This window comes from Rhinoderma darwinii, chromosome 10 (genome assembly GCF_050947455.1).
Source record: "Rhinoderma darwinii isolate aRhiDar2 chromosome 10, aRhiDar2.hap1, whole genome shotgun sequence".
Taxonomy (NCBI): Eukaryota; Metazoa; Chordata; class Amphibia; order Anura; family Rhinodermatidae; genus Rhinoderma; species Rhinoderma darwinii.
This window is the reverse complement of record NC_134696.1, coordinates 24912140-24932747: the sequence shown is the minus strand read 5'-3', so window position 1 is coordinate 24932747 and position 20608 is coordinate 24912140. Positions and strand designations below refer to the sequence as shown.

General features: G+C 42.8%; 1 protein-coding gene across 4 annotated transcripts in view; it reads right to left on the bottom strand.

Annotated features, from left to right (window-relative positions):
- The window catches only part of RIMKLA (ribosomal modification protein rimK like family member A), a 29478-nt gene extending 9185 nt beyond the window's left edge, over positions 1-20293 (bottom strand). The window contains exons 1-5 of one of the 4 annotated variants that reach the window (XM_075839533.1): positions 20247-20280; positions 19638-19788; positions 5393-5623; positions 3061-3147; positions 1331-1534 (exon numbers count right to left, since the gene is read on the bottom strand). In XM_075839533.1, the coding sequence (XP_075695648.1) occupies positions 1331-1534; positions 3061-3147; positions 5393-5623; positions 19638-19743 (628 nt within the window). In that variant the 5' untranslated portion in view covers positions 19744-19788; positions 20247-20280. Of the gene's footprint in view, positions 1-1330; positions 1535-3060; positions 3148-5392; positions 5624-19637 lie in introns of all 4 variants that reach the window. The other 3 variants (XR_012850832.1, XM_075839532.1, XM_075839534.1) reach the window with 3 other exon arrangements.
- Positions 20294-20608: the final 315 nt, after the last annotated feature.

Genomic DNA, 20608 nt, shown 5'->3' with positions numbered 1-20608 from the left:
GGAACTTGCTGCATATGGGGAGCTTGCTGCATATGGGGAACTTGCTGCATATGGGTAGCTTGCTGCATATGGGTAGCTTGCTGCATATGGGGAACTTGCGGCATATGGGTAGCTTGCTGCATATGGGTAGCTTGCTGCATATGGGTAGCTTGCTGCATATGGGGAGCTTGCTGCATATGGGGAACTTGCGGCATATGGGTAGCTTGCTGCATATGGGTAGCTTGCTGCATATGGGGAGCTTGCTGCATATGGGTAGCTTGCTGCATATGGGTAGCTTGCTGCATATGGTATATGGGGAGCTTGCTGCATATGTATTTATATTGCTCCCTTAGACTTCAATTGGATCTAAATAAATATGTATTAAATATTCAATGTGCTCACCCTCATGGCGACTGCAGTCAGCCAGCATTTTATCCTATAAAATCAATCTATAGCTAGTTAATGCAGGGGGCACACTGTTTATGTGGTATACTTTGTTTGCACTTTTGTTTATGGGGATGCTGTGCTGGCACTGTTATGGTCATGTTGACCATCCTTAGCAGATATTTTGAACACTATTAACATCTTTTTGGGGACTAACCTCCCATTCTCCCCAGAATGTGGATTGCTTTCTCCATTCCAATATACACGGCCTTCCTATTTAGTAGTGAATTCCTTCTCCATACTCCATACTACTATAGACACCTATAAAAATGTGGTGTCTGATACCAGATCATGTATGACACTATACAAACAAATTCAAAGAAGCACAGGGAGAGGAATCGGGGCGGCAGGGTTCTGTCACTGTGATTGACTGCCAGGGAGATCTGAGAGAGGGAGAGAGGATGTAGGTGACCGGGTGACAGCAGCCTGAGATAATATTGCTAACAATAGAAGTTGCAAGACAATGACAGTGGTCAAACCCCCACCTATAATACACTGATGGCATATCCTAGCAAAATGCCATCAAATTGTAAAAGTACAAAACTCTTTTAAATTTTACTACAATGTACTAGTCTAATGACTATGGTCCATACACTTAATACAATTAAAAATGGCGCTATGCCACCTTTTAATCCAACCGAGGTATTGCCTTGGTTTGGTAAAAATAACAATAAATCTGGTGGAATCCGGCAGTACTTGGATTTGGGGTGTCGGATTTCGTCGCATTTACTGTTATCCGTGGAGCTTATCTCTGACAGCACCATTGAATAGGCTGTGTTTTTTTAGACAGTACATCCCTTGTACACAGGCTGATGGCACCATGTTGAGAAATGGAACAAGCAGCTTGGCAGCTGTCAAACCATGTCATTCCTCTTGCCTCACTCCCCAGAGCTCCATAAACACTTACCCAAACAGCAATTACTCTGCATTCTGCCATCAGTGGAGCAACGCAACATGGATCCTACGACACGTCCACCAACAATCACCACGCGGATGTCTTTTCCATGAGACTCTTTCACGTACTTCTGAAACAGGTAAGGAGCATCATGCCGCACTAGATGAGATATGTCCATCAAATGGTGTTTATCCCGTGCGAGAAATACAGCTTTTCCTGGAAAAATAAAAACATATTATACCGAGCTGTATATGTTCAATGTAAAGTAGTGGTAAGTAGCTTCTTACATACTGGAAAGTCATTACTCGGGTCGAGATCTTATCCGCTGGATCTTGGAGCATAGATTTCATATTCTTTCAAGTTATTTCCTGCTATTTACACCAGAAAGACTCATCAGAGAAGCGTTGAATGAGATCTTATCTTATACGTTACTCTAGTGACTCATGAGTGCTGAAAACAGCCCATTAACATGCTGAGGATGTCCAAGTGGTCACATTCATCCTCTATGTGTGAGGAACCTTCAGGCTACAAGTGATAGACAATTGTCTTGGGAAGCCCATGAGACCCAGTCGTTGGACCTTGGACACCCTTGGCATAAAAACTCTCCAGACCCGCCAATATTGGCAGGATTAACGACAATTTTATTTGCATGGGGGCCTTTCCAAATGCCCAATTCTTCATTCCCGCTGCCAGAGGTTTCTCCCTATTGAGCGTATGTGTTAATGGTGGAGTCAGGAGAAATGGCTGTTGGCCAAAATAGCTACCTTAAGTGTATGGCCGGCTGCACCGTTGGGTTGGACCCCATTACTTTTCACTGTTAGCCAACTTTGAGCAGATGACTTCTGAGCCTGCTACAATGTGAAACCTGATGTAAAGTCATCGTAGTGAGTTCTCGGTCACCACGGTTGTATATGCAAATCCATACAGAGCTGTCTATAGACCCACACATGTTCACATGCATTATTATCATAAAAACTTGTTTTTTTTTGTCCCGCTCACCCACTCCCCGGCAAACCAGAGCGGAGAGCCGTGTAATACTCCATTTATGCAGAGGGAATATTTAAGCATCAGCACCACTACACTGGTGATAACAATTGGTTATTGAGTGAGGGGGTTGTCCACGCTGGATAATCCCATTAGAGTATGTTCACTTGGAGTTTCTTTCAGGCATAAAAAAATCTGCCTCACACATTCCTGCCACGTTTTTGAGGCAGATTTTAAAATGCGCACGTATTTTGATGCATTTTGTAGGCTTTTAAAAAAAATAAAAAATAGCAAATGTAATAACTGCTGGTGGCTTATAGCCAAAAACCACTTCAAAGATCCTGCATCCCATTGATTTCAATGGTGCTTCAGCAGCGGAAACGCCTAAAAGATAAAAAAGGAGGGAGATTTAACACATGTGACTAGAACATTTTGGGGGAATATATTAAAAGGTTTACGCCAGTTTATGCCATAGTTGCATTAAAATTCTCTTGCCACTCACAGAGGACATTGTTTAATACATTTTAATAAATTTGTCCCATTTACCGCCAACGTAAATGTGTGTAAGACCGGCGTTTGAAACGGCGGTCGTAATATATTCCCCTTTGTGTATTTTCCAGGGTAATGTCCTAATAGATTCTTTCTACTCTGCTTCTGATCCTGTGACATTCCACATTATATTGCCGTTCTGTGAGACTTTCGGGATTATTGGATTCTGGATTAAAGGAATTTCACTGTACATATATAATTTTAAATACCTTGATGCCCTCTAGTGTTTTTCACAACAACAGGATATCCAAGAGGTTCCGCTGCATCTATTAGTTTTGCAAATTCATCATGTCCACCTGTCATATTAAAAAATATATATATAATGTAAGATAAAAAGAAACACCTCAATGATGTATATATTGGCTCAAATGCAAGTGGGTACAGGCGAGCGTCCAAATCCATTTACATCCATTAATTATGTATTATTTATACACAAGTAGAGTTTAATGCCGGCCACACCATTTTTGATCCGGTCCTTGGCAGTGACTATGGTATCGTTGGATCTGTCCGTATTCACCACTCCGATAGCTGATCTGCCAGCCTTTAACTATGCAGAACACTTTGGACTTTCTTCAGTGGTAACATAAATTCTGTTTTTATATTGCAAAAATACGTGTTCCTAGAAAAATACTGCTCTGTTCTGCAATAAAAATAAATAATCCTTGTTTTCCACAGAACACGTAATTCCTTTGAGAAACTTTTATCTTAGTGCCAAATGACATTAAAAAAAACTGTGCATGCTGAGATTTATAGTTTAGTTACCACATGCTGTACGCTAAATAATAAATCCCATCATGCACTGGTTGCTATCTATTCTCTATGGAGCAGCTGTGATGACAAGGGGATATCCCATTATCTAATTCAAGGGGTTTTCCTGGGGCTGTAATATTGATGGCCTATCCTTAGGAGCAGAGTGAGAGACACAGATGCTGCTGCCCATAGAAGTCCATGGATAGGGGAGGGGGAGCAGAAAGAGGAGACACAGACACTACTGCCCATAGAAGTCTATGGAGAGGAGAGGGGGAAGCAGAAGCAGAGGGAGACACAAAGACGGTGCAGTGCATAAAAATCCATGAAGAGGGGAGGGGAGCAGGAGGAGGGAGCAGGAGCAGAGAGGGAGAAGAGACATATGACGCTGCCCATAGAAGTCTATGGAGAGGGGAGGGAGGAACAGAAGCAGAGAGAGACACACACAGATGCTGCAGCCCATAGAAATCCATGAAGAGGGGAGCAGAAGGAGAGAGCAGGAACAGAGAGAGGAGACACAAACACTGCTGACCTTAGTAGTTTATGGAGAGGGGGAGCAGGATCAGAGAGAGTAACACAGACACTTCTGCCCATAGAAGTCTATGGGGAAGGCAGGAAGAAAGGAGGGAGCATAGAGAGAGGAGACACAGAGACTGCTGCCCATAGAGGTCTATGGAGAGGGGAGAAGCAGCAGAGAGAGAGAGAGAGACACACACACGCTACTGACAATATAAATCTATGGTGAGGTGAGGGGGAGAAGGGGGAGAGAGCAGAAGCAGAGAGAGAGGAGAAACAGATGTTGCTGCCTATAGAAATCTATGGAGAGGGTGGGGGCGCTGGAGGAGGGAGCAGGAAGAGACATAGACACTGCTGCCCATAAAAGTCTATAGGGGGGGAGCAGGAGGATGGAGCAGAGTAAAAAAGACAGAGAGATACAGACACACACAGATGTGCTGAAGTTGCTAGTTAGAGTTATATGCCACCCCAGTGCTGGATTCACAGCTACACTGTTCAGTACTGCTGTATGATATCTGCAGCTTCTATATACTGTATATGTGATAGATAAAGATAGGCGAGCAGGATTCTCCTCTTCTATGTGTGCAGTGTATGGCAGACATGATAGCAGATAGATTCCGCTCACTAGCTCAGAGACAACTGAGAATTAGAGATAGAGCCTGCAAAGGGGAAAACAGCTTAAAAAAAGTCATATAATAGCCAGAAATGTACAGACATATGACAGCTTATTCTGAAAAGTCACCCGAAATGTTAGGTATGCTTTAAGGTAAAAAAAATAATAAGTACTTCAATTGTGGATCCGTCCCTGGGCCCAGATTGTTCCATATAACAAAGAGTTTTCTCTTAGTGATGAAAAGCGTGCTTCAGAGAGAAACTTGGTCTTATATATGGCATCTGATGGAGCAAGCTCCGTTTTTTTAAGCAGACTCAGCATTAAAAATATCTCTATACTCCCATGCCATATATACTCCTACGCCATAATTTTATACATTACTATGCACAGCCCAATTGACATGAATCTGTGAGATATCGATCCCAAATACAGTTGCGAGGCCTTATACCAGTGCTGGTCTTTTCATTTATGGTCCATTTTGTGCATTTCTGACTTTAGGTTAGGGTTAAACCAGTCTATATAAAATATGAAGAATGTTCAGTAGTGAGTACTGTATTGACCAACAGGCACACGTACATTGGGGGATATGCTGCACACAACTCCTATTGATGACGGTGTACCTGACGGCAGTAAATCTGCCATTCATTGCATCTCCTGGGACTTACCATAAGAAAATGTATCTGGTAAAGGAATCCCATGTCCGGCTAATTCCTGAAAAGTCCAGAACTTGTTAATGCAGTTTAAAATGGCTTGTGGGCGATTGACAAGGCGGCAGCCTAGCTTTTCAAGATGTCGCAAAACAGTTATATCGCTATCGGATTGCACTGCTGGCGTCGGGACCCGAACCAGTATCACCTGAGGGTAAGCAGTCACAATCTTCTGGTTAATTTGCAAGCCTGGAACAAAATTTTATGAAAGATTAAACACAAAGACTGCAAATAAATCTATATCATTACACACGTACTGAACACAATACAAGGATTAAACAAGAGATATGGTTTTATTTGCTATGGGTACAGTCACACGCGCCAGATTTTTTTGCAGATTTTGAAAATCAGTTCTATTCATCTGAATGCAGTTGTTTCTGCTGCAGGTCCGTGAATCTCTGCAAGTTCCAGTCTGATCAATGGAACTGATTTGCAGTCACAGAAATTTTCTGCAACAAAATCTGCTGCACGTGACTGCAGGCTGGGGCTAGACATAGACAGAATCGAATATACGGAGTGGCACTAACTGGGCAGCGATGGGGCCAACAATTGCGCCGCCGCCGTGTTCGGCTGTCAAATAGCCTGTTAATGGCCCGTTACCTGTAAAATTGTGCGGCCATAAAGTGTGTATTAATTAATGACTACACGATTTTGCAGGTAAAGAGCCGTATTACCTGCAAAAACACACAGCCATTAACAGGCTATGTGACAGCCGTGCCAAACTCGGCTCCCTTCTCGGTTGTAGGCCGCATCGCGACCGGTTCGGTACCGCTCCGTGTGGCCTTACCCTTAGGCTCCATGCACACGAACGTGCTTTTGCGGCCGCAATTCCCCAGAAAATCCAAGGGTGAATTTAGGTCCCATTAATTTCTATGGGCCCATGCACAGGAATGTGGTGTCCACAGTCTCTGCATTGCCCAGGAGCCCGGACCGCAAAATGAACGGACATGTCTTATTACGGCCGTGTTTTGCGGGCCAGGCTCATAGAAAATAATGCACGGCCCGCGATTTGTGGGCGGCTCGCGGGTTGAAACTCTGCTGCCGGCCGTCTCGATAATCATGGCCGTGCACATGGCTACGGTCGTGTGCATGAGGCCTTATAGTATATCACTCATTTGATTGATTGTTTGATTTTTACACAAATAGACATTCCACAATGGATTAATGTGCGGAAAATTTGCAGTCTTTACAGCAGCAGCAATGAAAATCCGCAATGATCTCTGCAGCTATACTGTGTTTCTGCAGCAATATGCACAGCAAAAACGCACCTGCTGCAGATCTCTGTGACTGATTTACCTGCGGATTTATGAGATTCCGCAGCAGATGTTCGTGTATGTGGCCCGTGGGAACATACCCTACTGATAATGTGGCTCTCTTTTGGCGCCTTTTTGTGCAAATCACTGAAAACAAATCCACAAAACCAGCAACTGTAAATACACCCTAAAGAGCCCATGGTGGGGGCTGGAAGGGATAGGGAATCGGAAAGTGTCTATGAGCCAGAAAGAACTGGTGGACTCGAGCCGTATTACATGTACGCAGCCTCCCCGGAAAAATCTGCTGTTTTTTAGTAGTTGTGGCTGCTTTGGGATGAGACAACCCTGTTAATAAACACATTATTTTGCCACAAGGGGCAAATTATAGATACAACAAATGGAGCATAAAACGCGCAGTATCCCCCAATTTCCACGGGGACTCACAGACAATGTGGGACCCTATGTGGAATGGGGGGGGGGGGGCTAAAGTGTCACAAACAAATATTAAAAAATATATTAAAAATTGAATAATCAACACTGGTATCTTGCATACACTATCCTGTGTGAATTCCTTTTTTTTTGTGCCTGGGCCACTGATGGTACTGCCCTAATGGCGCCCCTGGATGATACCATTGTATTTATGATCACTCACAGAACGGTACAGTATGGTTGTGTGTATACAAACAAACACCCACATAGACATCTATATAAGGCCCAGGCTTTTGTGGAGATGATATACATTTAAGGGGTTTGGATATGGTGATCCAATTATCGTATTGCGGAAGCGTGGTACGATATTGCATATTATCACAAGTAATATTATTCTATTGGGGAAGTAAAGGTAATCACATGTCTATTTTGGATCACAAAAAAAATCATATATATGTGTATATATATATATATATATATATATATATATATATATATATATATATATATATTTATATATATCGCAGTACAATTCAAACGAGTATGGGGGCATAAAAACTCAATGTACATTGGCCTGCTCTTCACTTTATCCAACTGTAATCAATAGCATAAATGAAATGGAGTAAGGGTCCTCTTACACGGCCCGACCTGACCCGTGTAATTGAGTGCGATCAACGAGACTGCTCGTTGATTGGCACTCGTTTACTCCTTTCATAAGGAGCTATGTATGGAAATAGGCACTCATTACTACGATCGCTCGTCCCCATACATTTCTATCATGTCGGCAGCGCGTCTCCCCGATTACACAGGAAGATGTGCTGCCAACAACGATAATATTTTAGGCTGCGTAAACGATACAATCAGCCGATGAACGGGAGTTTGCTCGTTCATCGGCTGATCATTTACACAGGGAAATGATCGGGAGGGAGCGTTCTGTGATCGCTCGTTTGCCTGATATTTGGCCCATGAAAAAGAGCCTTTAGCCCCTACAGCTCGTGGAGGGATCCACAGATTATGGTTTTCTTCACCCCATAGACAGGGCCCTACCTCTCGACAGGCACTGGAACATTACCAAGCAAGGGATTGGAATTAGCGCAAAGGGTCAGGCTTCTCTCTTACAATGGATCAGAAGGGTTTTGGGGGAATATACAGACTATACATACCCCAGCCTGTCAGTAGCGTAGCTAATGTGGGGAGGGAGGGAGGCCTCGACACATGTGCTCCAGGAGCTGGGGGGCACAAACAAGCCCTTCTACCTTGGCCAGAGTATTTAAATACAGGGCCAGGGCTGTGATCTGAATCTCTGCCCCAAGTAAAGGAAAGCCTATATATATACACACGACTCTGCAGCCCGTAATACCACCCAAGATATCACCTTGATTGTATTACCACTTAATGGGGCAAATTTACTATTGTTGTTGCTTCAGAATTCTGGACTAAGTTGCGCCTTTTTTTGACGCAAATCAATTTAGAAAAATTTATTTCCACCCAAAGAATAGATGTTTGCGCCTCTCAAAATTTTAGCAGAAAAAATGGCGTAAAGTAAGCCAACCAAGAGGTGGTGTAAGGAGGAGAAAAATGTCTATGTCTAGCAAGATGCGCCAAAATCATAATACAGCGTGCTACACTGGGATAAATTTGGCGCAAGTTCTGACCTCCTGGTCTAAGTATACGCTGTCTAAATGTTACACAGCATTTGCCAAATTAATAGGCATGACAAGTGAGGGCAGAGACTAACTACAATTATGGATCCATTTCAGCTAAACGTCTTCAATGTGCTGCATTTATATTCATGACTGATTTCTAATAAAATGTGCTGCAAAGGTTTAAATAACTTGGAAGAGGAAGATCCTGTACACATAATGCCCGCTGCAAATACAGTAATGTGCTGACTAATCGGCTCTTATCACCTTCAATAAAAGGGAAATGTCAGACTAGGGCAGTGTGTCAAGTGCCCGACACAATATACTGCATGGACTAATGGACTATAATGTACACAGTCCTATATATATATATATGGCATAATTTACAGGTGTGATCCACCCAAAGATTATCCTCTGACACGTCACATTGGCAGAATATGTGAACTTGGATTATTTGTTAAAGTTGTCGGGGTCTGACTTTTGGCACCCCGGATGATCATCTGTTTGAAGGTGTTGTGGAGCTCATATCAGCGCCAGTCTCTTCATTGTCTACATGTTTCTCCTATCCGTTCGCATTTGTAGTGGCCGTGACAGGTATTGCACAACTTTCGTTGCGGCCCCTTCAAACAGGTACTCCTTCAATTTTAATAACCCAGATAACCCCTTTAATTTTAATAATCCAGATAAACCCTATAAACTGTATCATGTCCAAACCCCTTAACTAGGGCTTAGGCATTTCCATCCCTGGCAGCTCTGGCTAAGGCTTCATTCACACGACAGGGTCCGAGTGTCGGCCGGGAAAATCGGCCGGTTTGCATCCGTTCCGATTCCATTCCGGGCCGTGTTGCCCTTTTTACCGGCCGATTTGGACCCTATTTGCATCCGTTTTTTTCCCTGACCGTTTTTTAATCGGATGAATTTTTTGCACTTTACTTTATTTTTATTTTTTTATTATTATGGTCTGTCCATCAAAAGGTAAAAAAAGACCTTTTTGGAACTTTTTTATATATTTTTTTCTTTCTTTTACACCATGTTTTTCCACTGTAACTGGAGCTGCACAGCAGCCCCAGTTACAGGGAGAATCAGCCCTCTCATAGTGACGATTGTCACTAACTGGGCTGTGCTGGGTCTAGTTAGACCCAGCAGCAGTCTGCCACTAACGGCACCCGGCGATCATGTGACCTGTCACATGATCACCGGGAGGAATAGAGACAGCGCCGCTGCTGCTGTCTCTATTCCTATACACAGCGTTCATTGAGTATCTGGCACCAAGCCATACGCAGCAGATCTTTTAATTCCTATAAGTTGTGAGGTGCGGCCTACATGGATCGGACTTGTTTTCCACCACATCCCACAGATGATCGATCGGATTGAGATCTGGGGAATTTGGAGACAAGTCAACACCTTGAACTCTTTGTCATGTTCGTCAAACCATTGCGGAACAATCTCGGCACTGCAATTAGGTAACACCGCTGCTATAAAGGGGTGAACTTGGTCTGTAACAATGTTTAGGTAGGTGGTACGTGTCACATCCACATGAATGCCAGAACCCAAGGCTTCCCGGCAGCACATCGCCCAGAACATGTTTACTGCTTCCGCCTCCTTGTCTTATTTCCATAGTGCATCCTGGAGCCATCTCTTCCCCAGGTAAGAGACGCACAGACACCCGGCCGTCCACATGATGTAAATGAAAACGTAATTCACCAGACCAGGCCATGTTCTTCCATTGCTCCATGGTCCAGTTCTGATGCTAACGTGACAATTGTAGGCGCTTTCGGCGGTGTCCAGGGGTCAGCACGGGCACGGTGACCAGTCTGCAGCTACGCAGCCCCAAATGCAGCAAGCGGCGATGCTCTGTGTTCTGACATCTTTCTATCATAGACAGCAGTAACTTTATCAGCAACTTGGGCTACAGTAGTTCTTCTGTGTGATCGGAGCAGATGGGCTAGCCTTGACTCCCCATCTCCATCAATGAGCCTTGGGTGCCCATGACCCTGTTGCCTGTTCAGCGGTTGACCTTTCTTGGACCATTTTTGGTAGGTACTAACCACTCCATACCGGGAACACCTCACAAAACCTTCCATTTTGGAGATGCTCTGACCCACTTGTCTAGTCTTAAAATTTGTCCCTTGTCAATGTCACTCAGATCCTTATGCTTTCCCATTATTCCTGCTTCCAATTTCAAGAACTGACTATTCTTTTGCTGCCTAATATATCAGCCGCAATTGTAAAGAGATCATCAATACTATTCACTTCACCTGTCAGTGATTTTAACCGTATGGATGAATAGTGTGTGTATATATATATATATATACATATATATATATATATACATATTTATTTATATAAATCAGCCCTATGTATCAGGGAGGTTCCACTGACTGTCAAACGATATTTTGCCCTCCAAATTTTGTGTATATATATATATATAAATCCTCTGTATTAGCACAGCATGGATGTTCTAAAACTGAAGCCGAGTGGATGTGACATATAAACTTCCAACATGTCTACTAGATCAGAAGCAAGATGGCAGCTTTTGACTTGCAGGCAAATGACTCTTGCTGGAACAAGCTCGGAGTATGTCTAACACTTCTACTTCATACATAAGCAGCGGTGGAAAATATTCAGCGCACAAGCTCAGGGCAAGATCAGAATTGGAGGCGACTTGTGAAACGGATTGACCTCAGCTGCTTCCAAACCTGCAGGAAGGACACAAGGGCTTCCATGTTCGCTGTCCAAAGAGCAGCCGATATGCCAGGGTCAGCTCAGATTCACAGATTTGGGCATTTGATATTCTTGTGAAAGAGACTTTAAATTATGGGTTGTGTTCTGTTGTAGGGCAGTAACTATAGGGAGTGCAGGGGTAGCAGACGCACCCGGGCCCTGGTGTCTGAGGGGGCCCAATGACCACAATAAAAGATTCCAGTATTATAAATGGCACAAGATATATGGGGAGCCTTTTAGGCCTCATGCACACAACCATAGAGGTGTGCATGGTCCGTGATTGCGGCACGGACGGGTTGCGGACTGTTATCCACGGGCCGTCCTCAATCACGGACTGTGCACACACAAGATATGCATTGACTTCAATGAGCCCGGACCACAATTAATAATGACGTGTCCTATTATTTTTGTGGTCCGGACTCCGGGCAATGCACGGACCATGAAAACTAAGGTCGTGTGCTTTTGCCCATAGGATAACTTGTGTTCTATAATATCCGGAATTGTGGATAGTATACGGCCGAAAATGCATGGTCGTGTGCATGAGGCCTTACAGATATGTCCACACCCCAACCTACAATGGTCTCTATCCTCAAAATACAATTTAGCTTACATAAAGGGTTTATTTGGCTTGGATAACCTTAGTAAAGCTAATCATAGGGTCTCACTTCTGGGACCTCCTGCATTTGGGGAGTCGTAATATAAATGCTCATTCTAATGCTCTCATTGAAATCAATAGAAGTCAGGTGGTTTTTCAGAGAACTGAGTTACGCTTCACGAGGCTAATAGAGCTAAGTGTTCGGTATCAGTGACTTAGTAAATAAATTAATGATCCTGCACAGTGCAGATCTGCAGAGCAAGAATATAAGCCTGCGAGTAATAGCTGTTTCTAGAGGCGAATCTGTGAAATTTTCACTGACAGATACATTTTCTACTCCATAGCCGTATTTCCTTCATCTAGGACACTCGAGGCTGAAATAGGGATCAGTATTAAAGTATTTCAGGCTACCCTGTCTTATATAAGGGACATACACTTATCTTGTACTTATCCTGAGTTACAGCCTGTATTATACTCCAGAGCTGCATTCACAATTCTGCTTGATGTCATTGGCAACAGTCAGCAAGCTTGTCTTCAGACATCCCTAATAGCTTAGAAGAGCTCCTATAATGTTAGTTATTCTTACATTACAAACAAGGGATAGAGAAACAGCTGGGCCGCAAATCCACTATATACACATTGATCTATTGCGGCTATGCAAAACAAATATGAACATGAGGTTCGTGGTAAACATTTTGATCAAACTGTATAAGCCCACTAGGCACTTCACGGCGACCTATTTTAAGTCAGTCCCTAATCTGTTGCAGTATCGCATGGCAACCAATGCCGCAACACAGCACATTCAGTGGGAACAACCCTACATTAGGTTACTATACAGTGCCTGGCGTAATGACTACACTTCACGGAATGCAAATCACTACAGAAAGCTCTATGTAGACATTGACCCAACAAGGATTGCTTTGAGATTTAAGCCAGCAGAATTGTGACTGCAGCTCTGGAGTATAATACAGGCTGTAACTCAGGATCAATACAAAGTACAAGTAATGTAATATGTTTACAAAGTTACTCAACTTTTTATGTAGATGAGTTCTATATGTGAACTGTTTTCAGAGGTTAACATATGCTTTAAGTAATACTTGATAGAATTTAACAACCCAGTTGACAATTTTGTGCATGATGTATTTGCTCTTTAAAAGCCACGAGATACAGTGTATCACTCTCACAATGGGACACAAGTATAATACCAATTAGAAAAAATGTACCAGCCAAGATGTCTGGTGCTGCAACTTTAGACCACTGCCAGAAGAAAAAAATGATTAGAAAAACATCTTGCGTTGAACATCTTTAATTTACTATGTTAATTGCCTCAGCACATTACAACGCAAGTATGAAGTTGGTTTCCGCTAAGCGCCAGCTCGTTCGTGGTTCTATCCAGTTCTTAGCATTGTTAATGGAGTGAATATAATAATTAAAGTTATTCTGCATATGTGCTGGATATATATGTTAAAGCATAGCCTCCGGTCCATAAGGGCAGGGGGGAGCTATAGGGGATGCAGAGGCAGCAGTTCCACCTGGGTCCTAGTGCCTCAGGATAGATTAGATAGATAGATAGATAGATAGATAGATAGATAGATAGATAGATAGATAGATAGATAGATAGATAGATAGATAGATAGATAGATTAGATAGATGGATGGATGGATGGATGGATGGATGGATGGATAGATAGTTGTGCAAGGGTTCCGCTGTTTTGTAGGAATGAACACCGCGGTCGACTACAGTATTGCTTCTGTCGAAACGACGGAACCCTTGCACGACGGAGACAAACGGAAAACATTCGCACCGGATCCGTCTCCATTTAAATCAATGGTGATGCAAACTGAAACCTATGGTTTACGTTTGTTTCAGTCAGGGTTCTGTTCTGACAGAAAGCTCAGACGGAACGCTTGAACGGAGCCCTGACGCAGATTTGAACGAAGCCTAAAGGGGAAATGTGTTATTCATTGTTGTTGTTATTCATTCTACACCAGTTTTCTGCTGTAAAAAAGTCTTTAAAGCTGCAAAAATAAAAAATTTGTACCAAGAAAATGTTGGACCTTTGAGGCATTTGCGCCGCTCACATGTTACTAAAAGTGGGTGGGGCTTCAGGGAAGGGCATGTCCTTCAGCGGCCTGAAAATATAATTTGTGCCAGATATTGGCATAGATTATAGTGCAAATCTATTCTAGCTCATAGCTGGAGTAGATTTGACTTTCTGTCGTATGGGCTGCCAGAGATGCGCCTAATTTGTGTAGAAGCATGCGCATCTTACGCCAGCGCTCTTTAGATTAGACCTGGCATCTAAAAAGCCAGTCTCAATAAATTCCGTAGTGTTTAATCATAAAATTCTGGCTGCCAGCTGCCACCACTAGGTGAAGTTTAGGAGCGTACTGCATACTTTTTTATTATTGATGTCAATGGTAAGTGTCTAAGCTCCCCCTAGTGGTAATGCTGGATATCAAGATTAAATGTATTGGTCATTGTTGATCGTGATTGTAATAGACAAAGGTAAGTTTTTCATATTTGTACCCGACTGCCAATCGCCCCACCCACCCTCTCAGCCTTGGTCCCAGGGTTAGCAGTGCTGCAAAGGCTCCATAGCCCTATACAAGCTCCTCAGCAGAGACAGTCTTGGAGGTTAGTATCTGCAAAGCTACTTATCATTGCATGCAAAATTGCAAAATGAAATTGAATGACAATAAGATATTGACATTTTTCTGTTTGTTTTTTTTTGCAGTGGCCATTTTTGAAAACCAGGTAGTGCAGCCATATTGGATGTCACAGTTAAATTGGCTTCTCAGAAATGGACATGAATCCTCCTTAAATACTCTGTGCAAATCCTTATTAAATGAACTTCTAATACAGTAGGCGGCCATATTCAGCACAGTTGATGAAGGGCTGACTTCCCAGGAAACTTACTGATTAACCCCTTAAGGACACGGCCAATTTTAGCCTTGAGGACAGAGCAATTTTTTGTAAATTTCCCTCTTTGCATCCCGACGCTCATAACGCTTTTATTTTTTGTACGACGTAGTTGTATGAGACTTTGTTTTTTGCGGGACGAGTTGTACTTTATGTACGTACCATTTTTTGATACAAATACATTATCGTTTAACTTCTATAAATTTTTAATTAGATTAAAATGCAGAAAAAAAGCAGTTGTGCAGCAGTTTTAATATTTATTTTTTTACACCATACACCGATCATAATAAATAATGTTATACATTTGTAGTACAGGTTGTTACGGTCGTGGCGATACCAAATATGTCTATATTATTTTGTGTTTTGGGACTTATATTTTAAAAAGTTGATTTATTATAAAAAATGTGTGTTTCTGTGTATTTTAATTACTTTTTATTTATTTATTTACCATTATTTTTTTTTTACATTCATTTAACTTTTTTTTTTAATCCCATAAAGGGATTTATCATTTTGATTTTGATTTTGTAACTGCAATGTACTGGCATAGATCTATATGCCAGTACATTAGCCTGTTACTGATCGTACACAGGCAGTTGTTAGGGCAGACCTCAGTATGCCCTAACAACAGGAAATATGTTCAGACAGCCCTGGGGTCCTTCACTGGACCCTGGGCTGTCTGGCCATACGAGTTGTTGGCTTTGATCGCGTCACAGTTATATTCTGTGACGCGATCAATGTGCAGTCCCCTCTCCTTGAACGCCGCGATCAGCTGTCATCGCGGCGTTCAAAGGGTTAACAGCGGAGAGAAGATGTTTCTCTCCTCTCCGCTGTCAGAGCGGGGCCGTGGCTGTGTATTACAGCCGTTGCCCCGCTCTCGATCGCACACACAGAGACGGCAGAGACTGCTGTCACACAGGACGAGTATGCTCGTCCTAATGCGCGAAGTGCTCGCTGCTCAGGACGAGCATACTCGTCCTGTGTCGGCAACCAGTTAATTAAACTTGTCAATAATAAAAACAGATATAGTTCAACATGCAGGACACATCAGTGATGATGACGAATATTTGTTAATTGCCAATTACAATGGTTATTAAAAATAATATATTCCTGCAATTATGTGTGCCAGATTTATGTTTTTGTGACACAATTACATTGAAAGTGTTGTCAGATTAAGGCTGGGTTCACACGACCTATTTTCAGGCGTAAACGAGGCGTATTATGCCTCGTTTTACGCCTGAAAATAGGGCTACAATACGTCGGCAAACATCTGCCCATTCATTTGAATGGGTTTGCCGATGTATTGTGCAGACAACCTGTAATTTACGCGTCGTCGTTTGACAGCTGTCAAACGACGACGCGTAAATTGTCTGCCTCGGCAAAGAAGTGCAGGACACTTATATACATTATATGCAGGGCACTTCTTTGCAACGTAATTTGAGCTGTTCTTCATTGAACTCAATGAAGAGCAGCTCAAGATATACGAGCGTCACAGGCGCCTCGTATATTACGAGGAGCTGCTTTTACGGCTGAAACGACGCAGCTGTTTTCTTCTGAAAACAGGCTGTCATTTCAGCCGTAAATGACAGCTAGCGTGTGAACATACCCTTAGAGAATTCCCCGTGTCGCAGCAGCTTATCCGTATGAACGACTGTGCCTGGTACTGCAGATCGGGACTGAGCTGCATTACCAGGCACAGCCACACCCATGTGTGCAGCACTGTGTTTAGGTTAATATGACAATGATGCTGCGTTCCAGCTGGGGGCGCTGCAGCCCCTTTATTCTACTGATCCACCAATCGGAATCAATCAAACACTGGTGGACCTATCCTAAGGATATATCCAAAGCAGAAAATTACCACAGCACTGGACCACAAGTGGGTGCACGCCTCAATAGGACCGGATCCGCGGTCCCCAATATCAGATATTTAAAAAGGACCGGTCACCTTTCCTGACATGTCTGTTTAAGTAACTAATTGTATTCCCTATGAAATAATAATTCTGGCGTTTCTTTTTCTAAGAACTCTACATTGTGCCATTCCTCTGTTATTCCTCCTAGAAACGTATGACTACATTGACGGACTGACAATGGCCAACCAGTGCGCACAGTATCAGACTGTATAGTTACACACCCCTATGAAAAGAGGTTCACTGAGCCAATCAAGCCCTTCATTATTATTATTATTATTATTATTATTATTATTATTATAATGTTGTGAGCAACAGAATTTTTTCTTACCTAACTTCCCTTTGAAATGCTGCTGTTCAATATAACTTTGCGCAGTAGATTTTTTACAAATAACTCTACATAAAGGCATACCATACATCCCAACCACCCAGTTTTTAATGGGATTCTCCCGCGATAGTCTTCCTATTCTTCCTCTTCGCAAGACTATTGAACTTCCTGCCTCTACTTTATTGCTGCCTTACTCTACAAACTGTTGCTGCTTATCTGTGAGCCGAACTTGGGTTGTTTCTTGACCACGTCTCTACCTTACTCTACAAACTGTTGCTGCTTATCTGTGAACTGAACTTGGGTTGTTTCTTGACGATGTCTTTGCCTTACTCTACATACAAACTGCTGCCGCTTATCTGTGAACCAAACTTGAATTGTTTCTTGACCACATCTCTGCCTTACGCTATAAACCTTTGCCGCTTGTTACCGAACCTGGACTTGAATCCTTTTGATATTAACACCAACCTTCCAGATTATTTCAGCCAATGACCTCCAAATCTGCTTCCAGCCCTTGACAATGAGAGATTCCCACCTAAGAATTGGCCATCAATGTTTTTTTCCCCCGTAAAACCCCTTTAGGAAGTTTTTATCCGTGTTGGGAACTTTAAATATCTCACGTTGTACTTCTATTTCCTGTATAGCTAAGTACATTGTATTTTGTTATATGTTATCAGCAATTCTTAGGACGAATGAGAAGCTGAGAACAATGGACTTCAGTGGGGTTAATATGCATTTGGGAGTTGTCAAAAACTGCCCCAAATGCACACAAATTGGGCACAAGGCGTAATTTATTTGGCATAACTCGCTAGGCATATTAGACACATTTCTTTTCTTTACACCACCACATGACTGGTGCACATATACATCAACAATATGCACCAAAAAATTGAGCATAACATGGCCTATTGACTACTATGGGAGGGTGTTGTGGGCATGCTCTGTGACATGTGCAGAGGTTACTGTGCTGGGAGAGGGAGGATGTGATTTGTGTCCATCAGCTATTGTTAGTGGTATAATCCTGTGTTATCTTTATCCAGCTTTATAATGTTACCTTTCATTGTCTTCCTACACACTGATAATAATAATAAAGAGGGGACTGCTGCCTCTGCCCCAGTGTACACAGCGCAAGCGGAAAAGTGACAGAAAGTGTCAGCAGACTGAGAGTGCTCAGTGGCTGATGTAAAAACAGCAATATTTCAGGATTTCCTTTTAATATAATTAGTGACATGCAAAATTAACAAAAAAAAAAACCCCACAAAATCCTGATTTAACCTATAGGTTATTTTCTGATGATATTTCCACCATGCATCTGTATAGTAAAGAAAGATCTGAATCAATCTGCTACAATATATGTTAATAACATAATAAATAGAACATTGTGATCTTGTAACATCAGCTACACTATATATAATGTATAAACTCACAGTATAAAGGGAGACGGGTGGTGTGAGCTTCAGGCCAGCCCCCCCCCCCCCACCTTGCTTGCTAACATTCAGCTCCTGTGCAGAAGGGAAACCCTGTGTAGGTTCACACCCCACATAGGAAAAGGGGATGGGGCTAACATGAATTAGGGTCCCCATCTCTGCAGACTCTAGAACAGCCACTGGGTATAACCTGTATAGCTGCTAGATCTTTAAATACCTAAATAACAGAAAGCTATATAGTAATGATATCAAGATTTGTCGCCTACTGTAAACTCATGCAGAGAAAATCAAAGGGGGTCAAGAACAACCTTAAAGGGGTCATCTGATTTCTCCAGGGAAAGCCGCGGTCAGCTGCTAATACATGGCTGCCATTTAAATTAAATAAAACATGGACGTTTTAAGTTCGTCAGATCTCCATTCTGGCTCATAGAGAGGGGTCCTGAGCAGGGGATACCCCTCTATGACATCAAAATATACCCATTTAGTTTATATGGACAGGGGCGGTCTTTACGAAAGAACCCATTTAATAAGAAGCGAAAAAAAAATTCTACACCAATTCAGGTATTCCAGCATTTTAAGAAAGACTTTTCTTCACCTGGGTCAAACATTCATTTAGCTGCCCTAGCCCTGTATTTAAATACCTTGGTTGAGGCACTTGCCCCTGCCAGCACCCCCCCCCCCCAGCTTGTCCCCTGTGCTATTATATGAATAATTAGGGACATTTTTAATAAATTGAATGGAAACAATGTATAATAGTATTAAACTAATTGTAAATCATATGCAATGAGTAAAGTGCATAAAACTCCTCTAATTATGCTGCAATGAGTTTCACAAGATCCACTCAAGTTCTAGTCAGCTGACTTCCAGGAGAATTATATCATGATGGTCATGCATGTTTATATACTGTAGGAAATCAGGATACCCCCATCCTCCTGCTAGGAGGTATCCAACTACTACATAGATAAAACTCAGAGATCTTACCCAGCTTGTCATCAATGATAGTGAGGGCAATCTGATCCATTAACACCAAAGTGAAGTCCAGTTGCTGTTCCCTGCAGCGCTGCTTCAGTGCTTCCAGGATGTGCATCTGAGGATAGTCCTCCAGGATATTCCTGTCTGTCAGGAGCCACAGCTGAGAGCACATGGTGAAGGCAGTCAGACCCAGACAAAAAAACAAAGCAAGAATGTGTGCACAGAATAAAGCAATGCAAGGTCAGCACTGCCTTCCTCCAGCTGCAAGGCCCGTGTGCAAGCAGCTAAGTGCAGGCACTGCTGGAATGAGAGCAGCCCAGTATACAGCAGCCATGCACCATATATACACCTATAGAGGGGGCTGGGTAAGCCACTGCCACACTTCACCATGCAAGATGCAGTGGGCAAACCCCTTGATGCAATCAATATGGGCGGACCCTGCACAAATCCATGGCAAATCCCATTTATTTCAGCCTGTATTGCCAGGCTGCCTGCACATTGCCCACGCTGGCTTTTATTTGCTTGCCCTCTTTATTTGTCAGTCTGGTTATTTGCACTTCATGGATCACGGCCCCACAGTAAAGAGCAGCTGGATCACCAGGCTCCGGATCCAGTTACCTGCAGCTTTCCCGAGGAATCCCAGCGCAGGGAAAAGGTTATTGCTAGTGATGATGAAAGGATGCTTTAACCTATTAGCAGCCCGGGGAAGGCGCCAACCAATCAAATGGCGGGATTCAGTCTTGAGACTGGGGAGCTGACCAATCAGAGAGCTCGGATGCGAGTGAGCGCTCGCTGGGTACCAGAAGTGACCCCTTGGTTGCCGGAAAGTAGTGGGGCAGAATGCTGCGCCCGCAATGCGCCGTGTCCTCGTGGATCAGATATATTGCACTTTCTATATATAGTGGCCTGTTTATTTATTTATTACTTAGCTTTGCATTTATTACTATACAGGGGCAGACACTGATAACAGAGGGCCCCTG